The 15,539-nt window shown below is 45.2% G+C and overlaps 1 protein-coding gene across 6 annotated transcripts in view; it reads left to right on the forward strand.

Moving 5' to 3' along the window:
- sobpa (sine oculis binding protein homolog (Drosophila) a) overlaps positions 1–15,539 on the forward strand; it is a 426,066-nt gene that overhangs the window by 199,459 nt on the left and 211,068 nt on the right. For all 6 annotated transcript variants that reach the window (XM_070885635.1, XM_070885634.1, XM_070885638.1 and 3 more), the window contains exon 3: positions 309–497. In XM_070885635.1, the coding sequence (XP_070741736.1) occupies positions 309–497 (189 nt within the window). The remainder of the gene's footprint in view (positions 1–308; positions 498–15,539) is intronic.

A 15,539-nucleotide genomic window follows, 5' to 3' on the forward strand; every position in this document is an offset into this window, starting at 1 on the left:
AAGCAGTAGGATTTCCAAATCCCATCCTTCACTTACAGTTATAGACTTTGAATTAAAATGATGTAAACCTGAATGAAGGCTACGAGTTCGGATTTGTTTTTGTATGGAATCTGTTCAAATGGCCAATAATAATAATAAAACACTCAGTAACATTATTATTTTCCATAAAATGTAAGAAGCTTGTAAGAAGTGCGGTAGCTGATGATTAAGATTAAGACCAACCTTTAGTTGAGATTCACAGTTGAATGCAAATCCTTGAACATAACATAAATGCTTAATAATGTAATTTTTCCCCACTCTATTTGTAGAAAACTCCTTGCCAAAACTAAAACTATCTGAAGACAGTGTTATTACTTCGCCATCAAACTCCAATTCAAGCTTTCCAGGAATGACCGCGGGAAACGGGCTGTTGGAAACGCCGGCTGGGTCAAAGGATCACGGGGGTGTCCCCATCATTGTACCATTGATCCCACCACCAATACTCAAACCACCAACAGGTAAGGAACTTCTTTGTACTTGAAATGTGCTTTACATATAGAGAAGAGATAAGAAGAAACCGAACCCAGTTCTATATTTGCTGCTAGTGTCTGTGATAGCATTGATTGCAGTGCAGGAAGCACAGCTTTTTATTAAGATAATACTGCAATGCATGCATGTAAATTTGTTGCACATGTTTTGACAGCAAACATGTGTTTTTTTTAAATTTGGAACTGTTAAGAAGAGCAATGGCCAGTGGCACTGATACATCCAGGGCTTCGGGGTCGGGTTACCAACCCTCCAGGATTGCCCTGGAGTCTCCAGGAATTAAAGACTAATCTCCAGGACACTGCTTCAATCTACCAAGGAGAAACATCACATGGGCATTAAAAACTGTGTTTTTAAAAATTTGGTTGTTAGTACTACAAATATCTGAGTTGGGGAGAAAATGCTGTTTGACTGACAATCATCAACAATTATCCAATCGGCTAATGAGTCTATTCACTTTACGATTAGGGCGGGAAGGCAGTGCGCCACAAATATGGATGTGTTGGGCGACCAATGGCGGGTGTGTGGAGGCGGGGCGGGTGGAGGCAAGTGGTCATGTGATGACACCTCCAGGAATGTATCCAACCAGAGTTGGCAACCCTACCTCGGGGACAGGAGTATATTTGTAGACAACATAACACAAGAACATAAGAAATAGGAGCAGGAATAGACCATTTGACCCCTCGAGCTGTTTAATAAGATCATAGCTGATCTGATCTTGGGCTCCACTTCCCTGCCATTCCCCGTCACCCTTCACTCCCTTATCATTCAAAAATCTGTCTCTCTGCACCTTAAATATATTCAATGAAACTTCAGGAGGTGTCTCCAGCTTCAACTATTCGAGCTCCGCGTTTTGGAGCTGGAGCAGCAGGTGGAGTCAATAAGGTGCATCCGCGAGTACGTGGATAGCACGTTTCAGGAGTGGTCACTCCACAGCTTAAAGGCGTGCAGGTAGAGGGGAAGTGGGTGACCACCAGACGTAGTAAGTGTGCTAGGCAGGAGTTCCCCCATGAGTCCATCTCGTTTTCAAACCAATATTCACTTTTGAGTATCAGTAAGAACGATGGTGCCTCTGGCAAGTGCAGCCAGAGTCAATTCCAAGGCACCACAGGTGGCTCAGCTGCACAGGGGGGAGGGACAAAGAACAAAAGAGCCCTGGTGATAGGGGATTCTATAGTTAGGGGAACAGACAGCCATTTCTGCGGCCGTAGACGTGACTCCCGAATGTTTTTGTGTCTCCCTGGTGCCAGGGTCAAGGATGTCACAGAGCGGACGCATGGCATCCTGGGAGGGGAGAGTAAACAGCTAGAGGTCGTGGTCCATATCGGGACCAATGACATAGGTAGAATAATGGATGAGGTCCTACAGGAAGAATTCAGGTAGCTAGGAAGAAAATTAAAGGGTAGGACCTCAAAGGTAGTAATCTCCCGGTTACTACCGGTGCCACGTGCTAATGAGTATAAGAATAGAAGGATAGAGAGGATGAACACGTTGCTGGAAAGTTGGTGTAGGAGGGAGGGCTTTAAATTCTTGAGGCATTGGGACTGCTTCTGGAGGAGATGGGACCTGTACAAACCGGACAGGTTGCACCTCAGCAGTGCCGGGATCAATATCCTCACGGGGAGTTTTGCTAGTGCTGTTGGGGAGAGCATGGCAGGGGATGGGAACCTGGGAAGGAAGTAAAGCTGAAATTGGATAGCAAGAATCTAGAAAGTGAATGTGTAAGACAGAGGAAACAGGGTTTAGTATGTAGTAAGCAAGGAGGTCTTCCTGTGCTGAATGGTATATACTTTAATGCAATGAGTATAGCGAATAAGGCGGATGAGCTAACAGGTAGATACTTGGGAGTATGACATTATAGCCATTACAGAAACATGGCTGAAAGAGGGGCAAGTTTGGCAGATCAATATTCCTGACTACAGGATTTTTAGACAAGATAGGGGCATAAAAAGGGCGGGGTGGGGGGGGGGGTTGCGGTACTGATTAAAGAAAATATTACAGCGGTGAGGGTGGATGATATGTTAGAGGGATCATGAAATTAGGCCATTTGGGTCGAATTGAAAAATAAAAAAGGGGCGATCACACTGCTGGGAGTGTATTATAGACCCCCAAACAGTGGGAAGGAGCTAGAGGAGGAAATATGTAGGCAAATTGCTGTGAAGTCCAAAAACCACTATCCAAATATTGATTGGACAAATTTAGTGTGAAGTGTATAGAGGGTGCGGAATTCTTGAAATGCATTCAAGAGAACTTTTTTAGTCAGTATGTAGCAAGCCCAACACGAGAGGGGATGGTCTTGGATCTAGTTTTGGGGAATGAAGCTGGGCAGGTTGAAGGGATATTAGTGGGAGAGCACTTGGGTGCCAGTGACCATAATTCAGTCAGATTCAAGTTGGTTATGGATAAGGACAAGAATAGGCCTGGAATAAAAATTCTGAATTGGGTAAAAGCTAATTTTGCCAGGTTAAGGAGTGATTTGGCCATAGTGGACTGGGAACAGCTACTTGTGGGTAAATCATTGTCGGAACAGTGGGAGGCAACAGGAGGAAATCCGGAAGGCTCAGGCCAAACATGTACCTAAACGAAAAAGACTGGGAAAAATAATTCTAGAGCCCCCTGGATGTCTAGGGACTTACAAAGGAGGATTAAGAAAAAAAGGGACGCTTATGTCATATATCAATGGCTAAATACTATAGAATCTTTAGAGGAATATAGAAAGTTAAGGGGCAAAATTAAAAAGGATATTAGGAATGCTAAGAGAGAGCATGATAAATTCTTGGCCAGTAAAATTAAGGAAAACCCTAAGATATTCTATAAATATATTAAGAGTAAGAGGGTAACTAAAGAAAGAGTAGGGCCTATTCGAGACCATGTGGGTATTTTTGTGTAGAGGCAGAAGATGTTGGGAGGGTTCTTAACGAAAACTTTGCATCTGTTTTCACAAAGGAAAGGGGCAATGCAGATACTGCTATCGAGGAGGTGTGTGATATTCTGAATGAAATAAATATAGTGAGAGAGGAAGTATTAAGGGGTTTAGCAGCTTTGAAAGTAGATAAGTCCCCAGGCCCGGATGAAATGCATCCCAGGCTGTTGAGCGAAGTAAAAAAGGAAATAGCAGAGGCCTTGACCATCATTTTCCAGTCCTCTTTGGATCTGGGCATGGTACTGGAGGATTGGAGGACTGCTAATGCAGTACCCTTGTTTAAGAAGGGAGAAAGGGATAGGCTGAGTAATTACAGGCCTGTCAGCCTAACCTCAGTTGTGGGAAAATGATTGGAAAAAATCTTGAAAGACAGAATAAATCTGCATTTGGAAAGGCAAGGATTAATTAGGGACAGTCAGCACGGATTTGTTAAGGGAAGATCATGTCTGACTAATCTGATTGAATTTTTTGAGGAGGTAACCAAGAGGGTCGATGAGGGTAGTGTGTACGATGTAGTATATATGGACTTTAGCAAAGCTTTTGATAAGGTCCCACATGGTAGACTGGTCATGAAGGTTAAAGCCCATGGGATACAGGGCAAAGTGTCAAGTTGGATCCAAAATTGGCTTGGAGGTAGGAAGCAAAGGGTAATGATTGATGGATGTTTTTGTGACGGAAGGATGTTTCCAGTGGGGTTCCGCAGGGCTCAGTACTGGGACCCTTGCTTTTGTGGTATATATCAATGATTTAGATTTGAATATAGGGAGTATGATTAAGAAGTTTGCAGACGTCACTAAAATTGACTGTGTGGTTGATCATGGGCTGCAGGAGGATATCAATCTACCTGTCAAGTGGGCAGAGCTGTGGCAAATGGAATTTAATTCAGAGAAGTGTGCGGTGATGCACTTTGGGAGGGCTAATAAGGAAAGGGTATACACATTAAGCGGTAGGCCACTTAATAGTGTAGATGAATAAAGGGACCTTGGAGTGCTTGTCCACAGATCGCTGAAAGTATCGGGCCAGGTGGTTAAGAAGGCATACGGAATGCTTGCCTTTATTGGCTGAGGCATAGAATAGAAGAGCAGGGAGGTTATGCTTAAATTGTATAATACTTTGGTTAGGCCACAGCTGGAGTATTGCGTGCAGTTCTGGTCGCCGTATTATCATCAGAGGCAGTCCCTCGGAATCGAAGAAGACTTGCTTCCACTCCCAAAGTGAGTTCTTTGATGGCTGAACAGTCCAATATGAGAGCCACAAACCCTGTTACAGGTGGGAGAGACATTCGTCGAGGGAAGGGGTGGGTGAGGCTGGTTTGCTGCGCGCTCCTTCCGCTGCCTGCGCTTGACCTCTTCACGCTCTTTGCGTTGAGACTCGAAGAGCTCAACGCTCTCCCGGATGCACTTTCTCCACCTCGGGCGGTCTTCGGACAGGGTCTACCAGGTGTCAGTGGTGATGTCGCACTTTGCCAGGGAGGCTTTGAGGGTGTCCTTGTAACGTTTCCGCTGCCCACCTTTGGCTCGTTTACCATGAAGGAGCTCCGCATAAAGCATTTGCTGAGAGAGTCTCGTATCTGGCATGCGAACTATGTGGCCTGCCCAGCGAAACTGATTGAGTGTGGTCAGTGCTTCAATACTGGGGATGTTAGCCTGATGTTGGTGTGCCTGTCCTCCCAGGGGATTTTCAGAATCTTGTGGAACTACAGAACCAGTGGGAAGCTGTTTAACCTACGCCGCCTCCAGGCCAGGTCCAAGATCACCCCAACCTCTGTCATTGAGCTGCAGTATGCGGACGACGCCTGCGTCTGTGCACATTCTGAGGCTGAACTCCAGGATATAGTCGATGTATTCACTGAGGCATATGAAAGCATGGGCCTTACGCTTAACATCTGTAAGACAAATGTCCTCCACCAGCCTGTCCCCGCTGCACAGCACTGCCCTCCAATCATCAAGATTCACGGTGCGGCCCTCGACAACATGGACCATTTCCCATATCTTGGGAGCATCTTATCAACAAAGGCAGACATTAATGCGGAGATTCAACATCGCCTCCAGTGTGCCAGTGCAGCCTTCGGCCGCCTGAGGAAAAGTGTTCGAAGACCTGGCTTTCAAATCTACCACCAAGCTCATGGTCTACAGGGCTGCAGTAATACCCGCCCTCCTGTATGGACCTGAGGCATGAACGATATAGAAAAGGCACCTCAAGTCGCCGTATTATAGGAAGGACGTGATTGCACTCGAGAGGGTGCAGAGGAAATTTACGAGGATGCTGTCTGGAATGAAGAATCGTAGTTATGAGGACAGATTGGATAGGCTGGGTTTGTTCTCATTGGAACAGAGGAGGTTGAGAAGAGACCTCATTGAGGTGTATAAAATATTGAGGGGCCTGGACATAGTGGATAATCAGGGTCTATTTCCATTGGTGGAGGAGTCTATATTATGAGGGGGCATAGTTTTAAGGTGGTTGATGGAAGGTTTAGAGGGGATTTGAGGGGAGGCTTCTTTACGCAGTGGGTTGTGGGGATCTGGAACTTGCTTCTGGAAGAGTGGTGGATGCAGAAACCCTCACCATTTTTAAGAGATGGTTGGATGGGCACTTAAAGTGCAGTAATCTGCAGGGTTACGGACCTAGGGCTGGTAATTGGAATTAGACTGGATGACCTTTTGTTGCACAGAGCAAATATAATGGTAAGTACTGCAGGGAATAGAATACGGCCAGGGTGATCTCCTGGACTAGTTTCGATAGCCTGGATGGGTCGGAGAGGAATTTTCCTAGATTTTTTTTCTCCCTAAATTGGCCTGGGTTTTTATGTTTTTTGCTTCTCCCAGGAGATCACATGGCTCCAGTTGGGGTGGAGTGTAGAATGTTTCAGTATAAGGGGTGTCGCAGTTGTGTGAGGCGGACTGGTTGGGCTGGGTGCTCTTTCCCTTTCCGTCATTGTTCATAGGTTTATATGTAACCTTTAGTGCTGCTGACCAAGGGCCGTGTGGCTCTTTGTTGGCCGGCGCGGACACAATGGGCCAAAATGGCCTCCTCCTGCGCTGTAAATTTCTATGTTTCTATGTGTCTATTACCCAGCCTCCACAGCTCTCTGGGGCAGAGAATTCCACCAAATCACGACCCTCAGAGAAGAAATTCCTCCTCATCTCAGTTCTAAATGGGTGACCTCTTATTCTTAAACTATGCCCCCCTAGTTCTTGATTCCCCCATGAGTGGAAACATCCTCTCTGCAACTACATTGTCGAGCCCCCTCAGCATCTTATATGTTTCAATACGATCAGTAATCAACCTAATGAACCTTCTCTGAACTGCCCCCAATGCAAGTATATCCCTCCTTAAATAAGGAGACCAAAACTGTACGCAGTACTCTTGGTGTGGTCTCACCAATACCCTGTACAGTTTTAGCAGGACTTCCTTGCAATAAAGGCCAACATTCCATTTGCCTTCCTGATTACTTGCTGTACCTGCATACTAACTTTTTGTGTTTCATGCGCAAGGACCCCCAGTTCCCTCTGTATTGCAGCATTTTGTAATCTCTCTCCATTTAAATAATAATTTGCTTTTTTATTTTTCCTGCCAAAATCGATAACCTCACACTTTCCCACATTATATTCCATCTGCCAAATTTTTGCCCACTCACTTAGCCTGTCTATATCCCTTTGCAGATTCTTTGTGTCCTCCTCACAATTTGCTTTCACACCCATCTTTGTATCATCAGCAAACATTACACTAGGTCCCTTCATCCAAGTCATTAATATAGATTGTAAATAGTTGATGCCCCAGCATCGATCCCTGTAGCACCCCATTAATTACCGTTTGCCAACCTGAAAATAACCCATTTATCCCAACTCTCTGTTTTCTGTTGCTTAGCCAATCCTCTATTTATGTTAATAAATTCCCCCCAACCCCGTGAGCTGTTATCTTGTGCAGTAACCTTTTATGTGGCACCTTATCGAATGCCTACTGGAAATCCAAATCCACCACATCCACTGGTTCCCCCTTATCCACCCTGCTTGTTATATCCTCGAAGAACTCCAGCAAATTTGTCAAACATGATTTCCCTTTCATAAAACCATGCTAACTCTGCTTGACTGTATTATGATTTTCCAAATGTCCTACTGCTTCCTTAATAATGGACTCCAGCATTTTCCCAACGACAGATGTTAGGCTAACTGGTCTACAGTTACAACTTTATTTATAAACAACTTCATTTTGATTTTAAAGGCTGATTTTGGAATTTAGTTACCCCGCACACCACCACTACGATTACTGCCACTGAGTCAAGACCCAGGTTAAATGGAGGCTGCAGTATAACATAGGAATTTCAACAAATAATATTTTACTTGTGCAGAGAGAGAGGAAAGACAAAACAAAGTGAAATGGTGAGATGAATGAATTGGGCCATAAATCTAACCAGTATCGCATGAGGTTTAGATGAAGCTTTGAGGACAGAATGTGCTCTCTGGGGCTGCTTTGATTTGATCTGAAGATTAATAGGAGATTGCAGGAAACTTAGGCAATCTCCAGCTGACACTCCATGAAATAAAGAGAGGGGTTGTTGTGGAAAGAATAAAAGGGCAGTGTAAATATAAAATGTGTCATTGCAAGGGAACAAATAATGGAATAAACCAAAAATGACTGAGGATCAGCTATAACCTGCCGAGTCTCCAATGTCGAGCTGCAATCACCAAGGAGAGAAATAATGTTTTTGGCACCAAAGATGAAAGATTAAGAAGCTGAACTGAGATGGTCAGCTTGTTTCATCAGTTGCGACTGATAGGCTGGGGATGTTGTGGAAAACTTTCCTCCCGGTTTCATTTAATGGGATCTAGCTTTTTAAATAGCAGTATCTGATGGGAGTTGTATCAATATGCAACATGATGGAAAAATAAAACAGGGAATAGATTGAGGTGGCAGTAGTGGAAAAGTGTCTAGATGTGCTACCCTCGTGTAGACCTTTGTTACCAGCTGTGCCTGCTGTGACTGACTAATAGCAGATCAAGATTAGTTGATACAAGGTTGACATCCAGTATCGGATGAGCAGAAATTTCCTCCAATTGAATATTGGGAAGACTGAAGCCATTGTCTTCGGTCCCCGCCACAAACTTCGTTCCCTAGCCACCGACTCCATCCCTCTACCTGGCAACTGTCTGAGGCCGAAACAGACCGTTTGCAACCTTGGTGTCGTATTTGATCCAGAAATGAGCTTTCGACCACATATCCGCATCATCATCAAGACCGCCTACTCCCACCTACGTAACTTTGCCCCTGCCTCAGCTCATCTGTTGCTGAACCCCTTATCCATGCCTTTGTTTGACTATTCCAAAGCTCTCCTGAGCAGCCTCCCATCTTCCACTGTACGTAAACTTGAGCTCATCAAAAACTCTGCTGCCCATCTCCTAACTCGCACCAAGTCCCATTCACCCACCAACCCTGTGTTTGCTGATCTACCTTAGCTCCCGGTCCAGCAAAGCCTCAATTTAAAAATTCCCATGACCTCCCCCTTCGCTATCTCTTCCTCCATCCCCACAACCCTCAGATATCTGCGCATCTCTAATTCTGACCTCTTGCGCGTCCCCAATTTTAATCGCTCCACCATTGGCAACCATGCCTTCAGCTGCGGAGGCCCTAAGCTCTAGAATTCCCTCCCTAAACTGCTCCACCTCTCTACCTCTCCTCCTTTTAAAAACTTACTTCTTTGACCAAGCTTTTGGTCATCTGTCCTAATACCTCCTTATGTGGCTAGGTGCTAAAATTTGTTTGGTAACACTCCTGTGAAGCGCCTTGGGACATTTTACTATGTTAAAGGCTCTAAATAAATGCAAGGTATTGTTGTTGATAGGGCACTCTCAACGTGTAAGCCCTTCGGTCCTCGTAGGAGGGTAGGAATCCTTTAAAGAAACAAATCCAAACAAACAATTTTTTTTCAAAATGTACATGTCAATGCAACATGTATATCAAACACAAATCATTTATTAGTTAGCGAGGAATGACTCAATAATGAGCAGCTCCTCTGGACGTTGGCAAAACACCAGGAATTGTTGAAGAGCAGCTAAATGCATCCTATGCCGTGTCTTCAGATATATTACTATATTTGTGCATTAGGTGACAGGATACATTTATTCGAAAGCAAATGCATGTAGGCTGAGTTGCTCTGTTAATGCAATGCATATAATGGCTTTTGTAATAAATACTCTGCTCGAGGTTTATGTGGCAGTTACTTCCTAAACACTTGATTGCTTGTGGGCATTCTGCAAATTGTGTTATAAAATACTGCTCATTAGACTATTGCTGGCCGTCGCCAATATGCTGCGCCATCTATACTGACGTTTATAAGCATATTGACAAAGCATTTAAAACCATTCAGTTTCTATACATCTTGTTATGTCCAAAACTTTGGTGATCTGCCGAAAGCCCATGTCTTCCTGTACTATACAGTTGATAATGTGGTTTAAGCAAACTGCTAGTGTTTCTCAGGTTGTGGCTCTCTATAATTGCTGCTGATTAAGGTTTTATTGTAACAAACAGAAACATTTGATGCAAGTGCATGTATCTGATATCAACTAAATGGACTAAATGTTATACTTGTGCTGTTTGCGGTCTGCAAGCATTAAGTACAATTCATTCACTCAAAACTCCCATTCAGAGCTGCTTGCAGCAGGAAGAGGAATGCTACTTGGTGCAAATTGTGTCATTACTAAATAACATTAATGCCATTATCCATTAGCTCTAGTAAACTAAAAGCTGCTTTGAATATTTTGACATTTTTTCCGCACAGTGCAGCATCTGTTGCTAATGGAATGGCCCGCCTCCATCTCTGATTTTAATCGCTCCACCATTGCCGGCTGTGTCTTCAGCTGCCTAGACTCTAAGCTCTGGAAGTTCCTTCCTAAACCTCTCCGCATTTCTACTACTCTTTCCTCCTTTCAGACGCTCCTTAAAACTTACCTCTTCGACCAAGTTTTTGGTCACCTGTTCTAATATCTCCTTATGTGGCTCAGTTGTCAAATTTTGTTTGATAATGGCCCTGTAAAGTGCCTTGGGATGTTTTACTGCATTGGATGCACTATATAAATGCAAGTTGTTGTTGTTGAAGTGATCAAAGGTAGGGTTTCTGGTTTTCAGGTTTAACTAATGAAATGGCACCAGACACAAAAAATTGGATTTGGTTTCTATTTTGCTTGCATCAATAAGACCCAGCACACTGAAAATTGGAGACCCTAAAAATAATGCATGGCCTGTGTTCCTCCGTGCGACTATGAAGAACTTGTTCAATGGCACTGATACTTGCTTCCATTTGGATTTACCCCCTTTGATTCCAGCACGCAAAGTTTGTGGGTGCTCAACAACAAAACTGTGAGCTAGCAGGAGCATTTGAAGAGTGAGTGTCATAGCTATCAATACAGCAACTGCTAGCCCTTCAGGTTGAGAGTTACCCTGGCTAAAAAACTGACAGAACAAGCGTGATGAACCAAACGACCTAATTCTTGTTCCTATGCCCAAAGAAGTCCTGGTGCTGCTTTAAAGAAAGAGAGAACTTGCCTTAATGTAGCGCTATTCATATCCTGAGAACGTCCCAAAGCCTCATATAGGCATTGTCATATGTTTGAAGTGTAGTCGCTCTTATCATATAGCCAATGGTAATGTATGCACCTGTGAGTATGCTCACAGGTTTGTAGAGCTGTTGCGCTGGCGACGCATTTCTTCCGCCAGTAGTACTGCCTCAATTACAATACGCAGCTCCTGTTTGTGAGCCTCGGGGGCATCAGGACCGCCATGCAGGTGCTGCCTGTCTTTTACCAGGAACTCATCAGGGTCTGGAACAGAGTCGCCACCAAATGCAGTTCTCCCCCACCTGGAGTGGCGGCTGTCCTTCGGGAGCCGCTGCTCAGGAATCCATACCTCTACGATCGCGGTTTTAGGTGGCAGGCGGACGAGAGGGCTGTGTCTGGCAAGGTGACCAGGGTCAGGGACCTGCTCGATGGCAGAGGAGCCGACTGGATGGCGCCAGATGAGCTGGCACGGCGCCAATCCTGGGCCGACGTCCGGCGCGCGGCCAATGCCATTGAGTGGCTAAAAACAGCACTGGGCCCTGACTCCGTTAGGTGTGTCGAGGAGGCTCAAGCACGTGGGGAGATCCCGTCCGAACTGACCCCTGTCCGACAGAATTTCTCATTGGCGCCAAGCCCCGAAACCTCCCTCAGGAGCCGGCGCCTCACAACTTGAGCCTTCTCCGAGAAATCCCCTCCGTGCCTTTCAGTTCTGCTTGGAGGGGATTCCTGTACGGGCTGCTCTTGCACACTCTCCACGTTGCCATCCTCGTCTGTCGTCCGGACACGCCATGGCGCACCATCTTGCCATCCGGAGGAGGCAGGGGTCCCCAATGGAGTGCTCTCTATGCGGGAGTCCTCCCCTTATTTATTGGGGACTTGGCCGGGAGGGTGTTGCATGGAGCAGTCCTGTGCAATAAGTTTTTAAGTCGTTTCACGGCACCCAGGCCGCCTGTAATTTCTGCGGTCTAGAGGAGTCTGTGTTCTACGTTTTTATTGAGTGTGCGAGGTTGCAGCCCCTCTTCCAATATCTGAAGGGGCTGCTCCTCAAATTCTGGTTGCACTTCAGTCCCACACTCCTGATCTTTGGACACCCTGTGTGGAGGGGAGCGGGCGGGTCGGAAGGCCTCATAGGACTGCTCCTGGGCATCAGCCGGTCCAGGCAGCGGGCGGTCGGGGGGGTCGTTCAGCCTGACTGCCTGCCTCTCTTTCGCGGTTACATCCGAGCCAGGGTGTCCCTGGAGATGGAGCACACAGTATCCACCAGTACACTTGTGGCCTTCCATGAGAGGTGGGCACCGGAGGGACTGGAATGTATCATCACCCCCGACAACCAAATTTTAATTTGATCACTAATGTTTAAAGTTTAATTTGTCTATGTTTATCGGTTTTAGTGCACCCCCCTTTTAGCCAGGGGGCACTTGTAAAATTTGTGTTTTTAGTGCCCTCAAAAAAAAAAAAAATACAAGGGGGCACTTGTTTGAAAGTGTTAGGAGTATGCCCCCCTTTTAATCAGGAGACACTTGTTTAAAGTGCACAAGTAAAATAGTTGTAGAGCTGTTGCATTGTGAGTGGCTTAGCCAGTCACGTGATGTTCACAAGACTCAATAAAACCCCAGTCAGTTGAGTCTTGGTCATCCACAATGAGGCATGCAGTTGTGAGCCTAGTGAATGAACTGGTAATGTGTAGTTTGATAAACCTTTGTTAACAAACTAATTCGTTCTTAATAACAATGTGTTGCTATGAATTCTTAAGCAAGAACCTCTGAAACAAATGCATTATATCAACGATGGCAGCCAATTTGTGCACAGCAATCTTGTTTTTTTTAATGTTGTTACAAGGACAAATGTTGGCCAGGACACCAGGAGAAGCCTCCTGCTTCTCTTAAATAGTACGATAGGATCTTTTACATCGGTTCAACGTGTCGCCGAAAAGAAGACGGCTCGGCCTATGCAGCACTCCTTCAGTACTGCACTGAAATGTCAGTCGAGATTGTGTGCTCAAGTCCCTGAAGTGGGACTTGGATGCACAAACCTCTGACTAAGAAGGGAGACTGAGCCAAGCTGGCACTTCAGTTTCTTATGTCTCCATTAGTCTATAATGGAATTGGGTAATGAAAAGTCCAATACCAGGTTTTGCTGAACAACAATAAAGAAAGCAGTGTCGGCAGGCGAGGGACAAGCAGGAGTAATGGCAGTAGAACCACTTTTAGCCCCGTTACAAGACACTTGCAAACACCAAATTTAGCAGAAATGAAAAATCAATAAAAATAAACATTAAACTTGAAATAATTATTAATTACACTATTTTTAGTCATTGAATATTTATGCCTCACTCGTTTTGATTCAGTCTCTTATTGGGTTTAGATTAGTTTTGTGCTGCAGGCAGTTTGTTCAGTCGGAAACAGCGTGAGACTGCAGAAACTCCCTTCTGTCGGACCCGTCATAGCTGTCGAAGCTCTGATGCTTTCACCCCAGTTACCTTGATATAGTTCCAGAGATAGTAAATGACTTGTGCTTTTAATACACTATCACCCAGTCCTGCAGCAACATTTCTGCTTTGAGGAGTATAACACAGCCAGTCCCTCACCATGTCTGACAACTTCCACCTCCAGAATATCATCAAGCAATGTCTCTACTTCACTTACTGCCACTCTGACCCTAACCAATGCTTTTATCACCTCAAGGCCTACAATCCTTGCCAGTTATCTGATTTCCGTCCTAAATGTACTCCAACTCATCCAGAAGATTGATGTTTATAATTTATTTTATACTAAATCCTGCGCACTTATCATCCTTGTCCTCACTGTCCTGTTCCTCATTTCAAATTCCTCTGGAACATCACTGCATACTAGCTCTGCAATCTTCTGAGAAACCAATCAAATATCTGATTATACGTGTATGTCAGAAGTAGCAAAATATTACCAAAGAGTGCTCAAATCCCTCAATTTATTTTACTATAAGAACATGAGAACATAAGAAATAGGAGCAGGAGTAGGCCATATGGCCCCTCGAGCCTGCTCCGCCATTTAATATGATCATGGCTGATCCGATCATGGACTGGGTCCACTTCCCTGCCCACTCCCCAAAATCCCTTATTCCCTTATCGTTTAAGAAACTGTCTGTCTCTGTCTTAAATTTATTCAATGACCGAGCTTCCACAGCACTCTGAAGCAGCGAACTCCACAGATTTACAAATCTCAGAGAAGAAATTCCTCCTCATCTCAGTTTTAAATGGGTGGCTCCTTATTCTAAGATTATGCCCCATAGTTATAGTCTCCCCTATCAGTGGAAACATGCTCTCTGCATCCACCTTGTCAAGCCCCCTCAAGGGGCCCAAATTTCCCCAACCCCTTTTTCCGGCGCATTCTCCTGAGATGCGCCGATTTTGTGCGTTCAAAATGGCGCCAAAAAACTTACCAAGAACTCTGGCCACTCTGCTGTGTGTCCCAGGTCCTGGGGCGGCGTTTCTTGTCGAGTGGAGGGTGGAGCTACAGCCCTGCGCCGAAAACAGTGCCAGCAGCTGCGCGCATGCGCAGTGGAGTCTGCGCGCATGCGCAGTAGCTCCTCGCCCTCCCAGCACATCGCCGCCCCTATCCCTGGCCAAAGGGACAACCCGATGCTTGCAGCCCCTATCCTTGGCCGAAGGGATCTCAGCACGGCTGCGGTAAGGGTGTGTAGATGTGGCCTCAGAGTCAGTGTTTCTGCCCCCGATCACAATCCAGTGACACCTGTCGGAATCGCGTAAGTGTGAACGTCAAACAAGGATGGGATCAGGTACAGCTGTGATGCCTCACCGCGGCTGAACAGTCTGCTGATAGTCACTTACATGGGAATAATTGCCGATTGGGCAGGGGGTGCCTCTGCAAAGCAAAGCACTGAAGCCTCCAGAGACAATAGCAGGAGTGGCAAGTCTGTTTGACAGGTTCCCACGGAGTTCATGGAATCCTGTTGTTTAGAAGCACCAGCAGTCATAGTGAATTGCTTAGCAGAGTTTGTACAGTTGCATACACGAGGTGATTTAAGTTTTATTTTTTATTTATTGATGGTTTTTATGCTTCTTTAATGTTGTTGTGAAGGTGTTTAGTGCTTTGCAAGATCCTCTGTGCTTCCCTTCCCCCACCCTCCCCATCTCTGGCTATCTGCGCTGACTTCTTAACTCTCTGCAAGGATTTTCTGTGCAGCCACAAGTGGCCACATACGCTGGCCTAAGTTAGTTTGGAGCAACTATTAGCTGTCCAAACTGGCTTAAATGGCCAAAACAGGGATAGGTGGCTGGTAACGCCTCCTTTTTGAAAAAAAATCTAAACTTTAAAAAAAATCCTAACTAACTCACTTACACTGGCGCAAATTAAATGTGCTAATGGGGATTTTTAAGATACTCCAGAAAAATCAAGTTGCTCCAAAAAAAAACAGCAACTCCTGGGGAAATTTGGGCTCATAATCTTACACTTTTCAATAAGATCACCTCTCATTCTTCTGAATTCCAGTGAATAGAGGCCCAAACTACTCAACCTTTCCTCGTAAGTCAACCCCCTCATCTC

The sequence above is a fragment of the Pristiophorus japonicus genome, chromosome 7 (assembly GCF_044704955.1).
Source record: "Pristiophorus japonicus isolate sPriJap1 chromosome 7, sPriJap1.hap1, whole genome shotgun sequence".
NCBI lineage: Eukaryota > Metazoa > Chordata > Chondrichthyes > Pristiophoridae > Pristiophorus > Pristiophorus japonicus.